The 2712-nt window shown below is 33.7% G+C and overlaps 1 protein-coding gene across 1 annotated transcript; it reads left to right on the top strand.

The window, feature by feature from the left end:
- Nucleotides 1-165: 165 nt before the first annotated feature.
- LOC114176577 (excitatory amino acid transporter) lies at nucleotides 166-1890 on the top strand. The gene is made up of 3 exons (XM_028061657.2): nucleotides 166-419; nucleotides 511-648; nucleotides 1635-1890. The coding sequence occupies exons 1-3, from the start codon at nucleotides 329-331 to the stop codon at nucleotides 1649-1651; spliced, it is 246 nt and encodes an 81-aa protein (XP_027917458.1). The 5' UTR covers nucleotides 166-328; the 3' UTR covers nucleotides 1652-1890.
- The last annotated feature ends 822 nt before the right edge of the window (nucleotides 1891-2712 follow it).

The following is a 2712-nucleotide window of genomic DNA, read 5'->3' as shown; positions in this document are numbered from 1 at the left end:
AATTAATAACTTAATTACTTTAATTTAAAAAAATAAAAATTTATCAAAAGATAAAATTAAAAAACAAAAATAAAAACACAAAAGAATAAAAAAAAACCCACCTATATATATATATATATATATATATATATATATGTATCTATATATATCGTTCAATGTGACCAGTTATTTTAGTGGCATTCTACAACTGTGAGTGCATAATTCCTTTAATACCCCTACATAGTTTGAACACACTCTGTCTTCGCATCCCCTAAAATTGAGGATTCGAGAAAGAAATAGGTTTGGTCTGTGCGAAAGTTTGTGGAATCAAGTGAAAGAGGAAAAAACGATGGTACTCAGTGCAACGGCGATCGGCGCTTTACTGGGTTTGGGAACCCAGATGTACTCCAATGCCCTCCGAAAACTTCCCTACATGCGCCGTATCCATCTTTCTCTTTCTTTCTTTTTCTGAATGCCAATTCTTCAATTTCATTTTTTCTTTGATTCATTCGTTGGTGTATTTCGATGTAGATCCGTGGGAGCACGTCGTGGGAATGGGGCTGGGCGCTGTTTTTGTGAACCAGCTTCTCAAATGGGAGGCCCAGGTTGAACAGGACCTCGACAAGATGCTCGAAAAGGCTAAAGCCGCCAACGAAAGACGTTACATAGGTTTTCTTTCTTTTCATTGCAAACGCTTTTTTTTCTTTTTTCAATTGCCCACCCCAAAGCCTCAATTGCAGTTGATTTTATGTTTTCCTCGTATCTTTAGTGATTGTGAGAATATTTTGGCTTTTGGGGCGTGGGGAAATGAAACTGCCTTGGATTGGTCTTTGCAATGGTTGTTGTGGATTGTTAGATTTGTGGGTGAGAGAAAGAGAGAAGCTCTGCATATGAGTGCATTGTTTGAATTGAATCATGACCCCCTTTTGTCCATTTTGGAATTGGATTGGCAGGTTCGGTTCAGAGTGTTTTGAGGAAGATGTTACTGTTTCATTTGCTCTTAAGTTAGCACAGTGTGTGAAAATTTTAGATTAGAGGAGAGGGTAGCGTGAACAGTGAATACTGGGATGAAAATCGTTTGATAATTTGATTTTAAACTGCCATGATGTCGTTTCATATGAAATGTGGCTAGCTAGCATAAGAATGTGATTTTTTTAAGGCCGTGAGTGTTATGGTAATAAGGATTATGTTTATTTCTTCAGTGATGATTTATTGGAACACTTAGTTTTTGAACTTGTAATAGCCGTGGTGCTACTACAGTTTTAATGCAATGAGATGGCTTAAGATTTTTGCCATGCGTAGTGAGATTTTGGTGACTCATCTGATGCTTTGGAGACCTGATTGCTCCGGCAAGAAATTCTATTCTTCTTAGGTTTCTCATTGTGTTTTGATTCTCTTTCAGCTTTTCAAGTCAAGAGTTTTATATTTTCCATCGTTTTATTGTCTGACCTTTTAGAATTTTATGGAAGCTTCTGAACCATGTTCCTCATCATCAACTTAGTATTTATGCTTTACATGTTTTTGTATTGTCAGCTGCTCTGTAATTTAATGTTTTGGAGGTGGTGTTTTTCGGTTGCCATTCGTTTACTTTGGTGTTTTTACGTTGTCATTTTATTACCTCCTAGCATCTTATTATTTGTGATATTGCATTGCAGATGGAGATGATGATTAATGCATGTTCTCAAGGATTGTAGCAGTGGGTGGAAATAATCATGAAATATGTTGAACTTGTTGCTTTTGTTTTCTGATTTCATGGTATGTTTGTAAGGTTGTTAACTTTTTCATGCTAATCAGCCTATTTTGTGCACAAGCATTTTGCAAGCAGTGAAATTGTTATGGATGATAATGTTCTGGCCTTGGCCTTGTGGTTTGGTTGGTAATAATTAAATCACGGTATCTGTGACTTCAATACCTATTATCTTATGTGTTTGCACTGTGTTTATTTCGGAGAATATAACATCCCCTGGGACCAGACATTGTAAAATAATTGTCAGCTTATTCTCGCTGTATAGTTGTATTCATTATTATAAAAAATAATTGGCAAGACATTCGCAGTTTCAATGCATGTAAAACTTTGGAAACTTAGTTTCATCGTTCTAAGAATGACAGTAGCTTTCCAAGACTTGAAACAACACATTTATATTTGTTATGAATTGGCTTTTGTAGTGTTATGAATTATTTTTATGACTGCCCATTGAACTTCTATATTATGTATTTATTACTCTTTAATATAGAGTAACCTTTTTATTTATAATACTTGTGATTAGTGAAAAACATAGACATATTTTCCTGATTTCTTTTTATTGTACAATTATCAATAATTATTCATGCTTTGTTATTTGATTTATTATATTTAACTTGCATAGGCATAGTCTTTTAGAGTTAGAGATGAATGGTTCCATCTAGGGATATCAACGAGGCGGGTAGGGTATGGATAGTAGTTTTTCTGTATCCTACTTGTTAGATAAATATACGTTCCGTACTCGTATCCATATTTGTGTAGGTATCCATTATGTGAGTACTCGTATATTTTCTTAATATTCATGGATATCAATGAGTATCCGCATGTATTTACAAAAGAAAAATTTTATATTTAATAAAAAAATGTAACCATAAATTTAAATAAAAATAGAATGCATAACCTTTATATGTAACGTCCCATTTAAATAATAAACTTAATTAAATGAAACGTTACACAAAATAATATAAAGAGCTAAGTTAGGAAGTATATGT

Source organism: Vigna unguiculata, chromosome 3 (assembly GCF_037176805.1).
Source record: "Vigna unguiculata cultivar grain cowpea cultivar isolate G323 ecotype 2 chromosome 3, ASM3717680v1, whole genome shotgun sequence".
NCBI classification, from domain to species: domain Eukaryota; kingdom Viridiplantae; phylum Streptophyta; class Magnoliopsida; order Fabales; family Fabaceae; genus Vigna; species Vigna unguiculata.
This window is presented reverse-complemented; position numbering and strand designations above follow the sequence as displayed.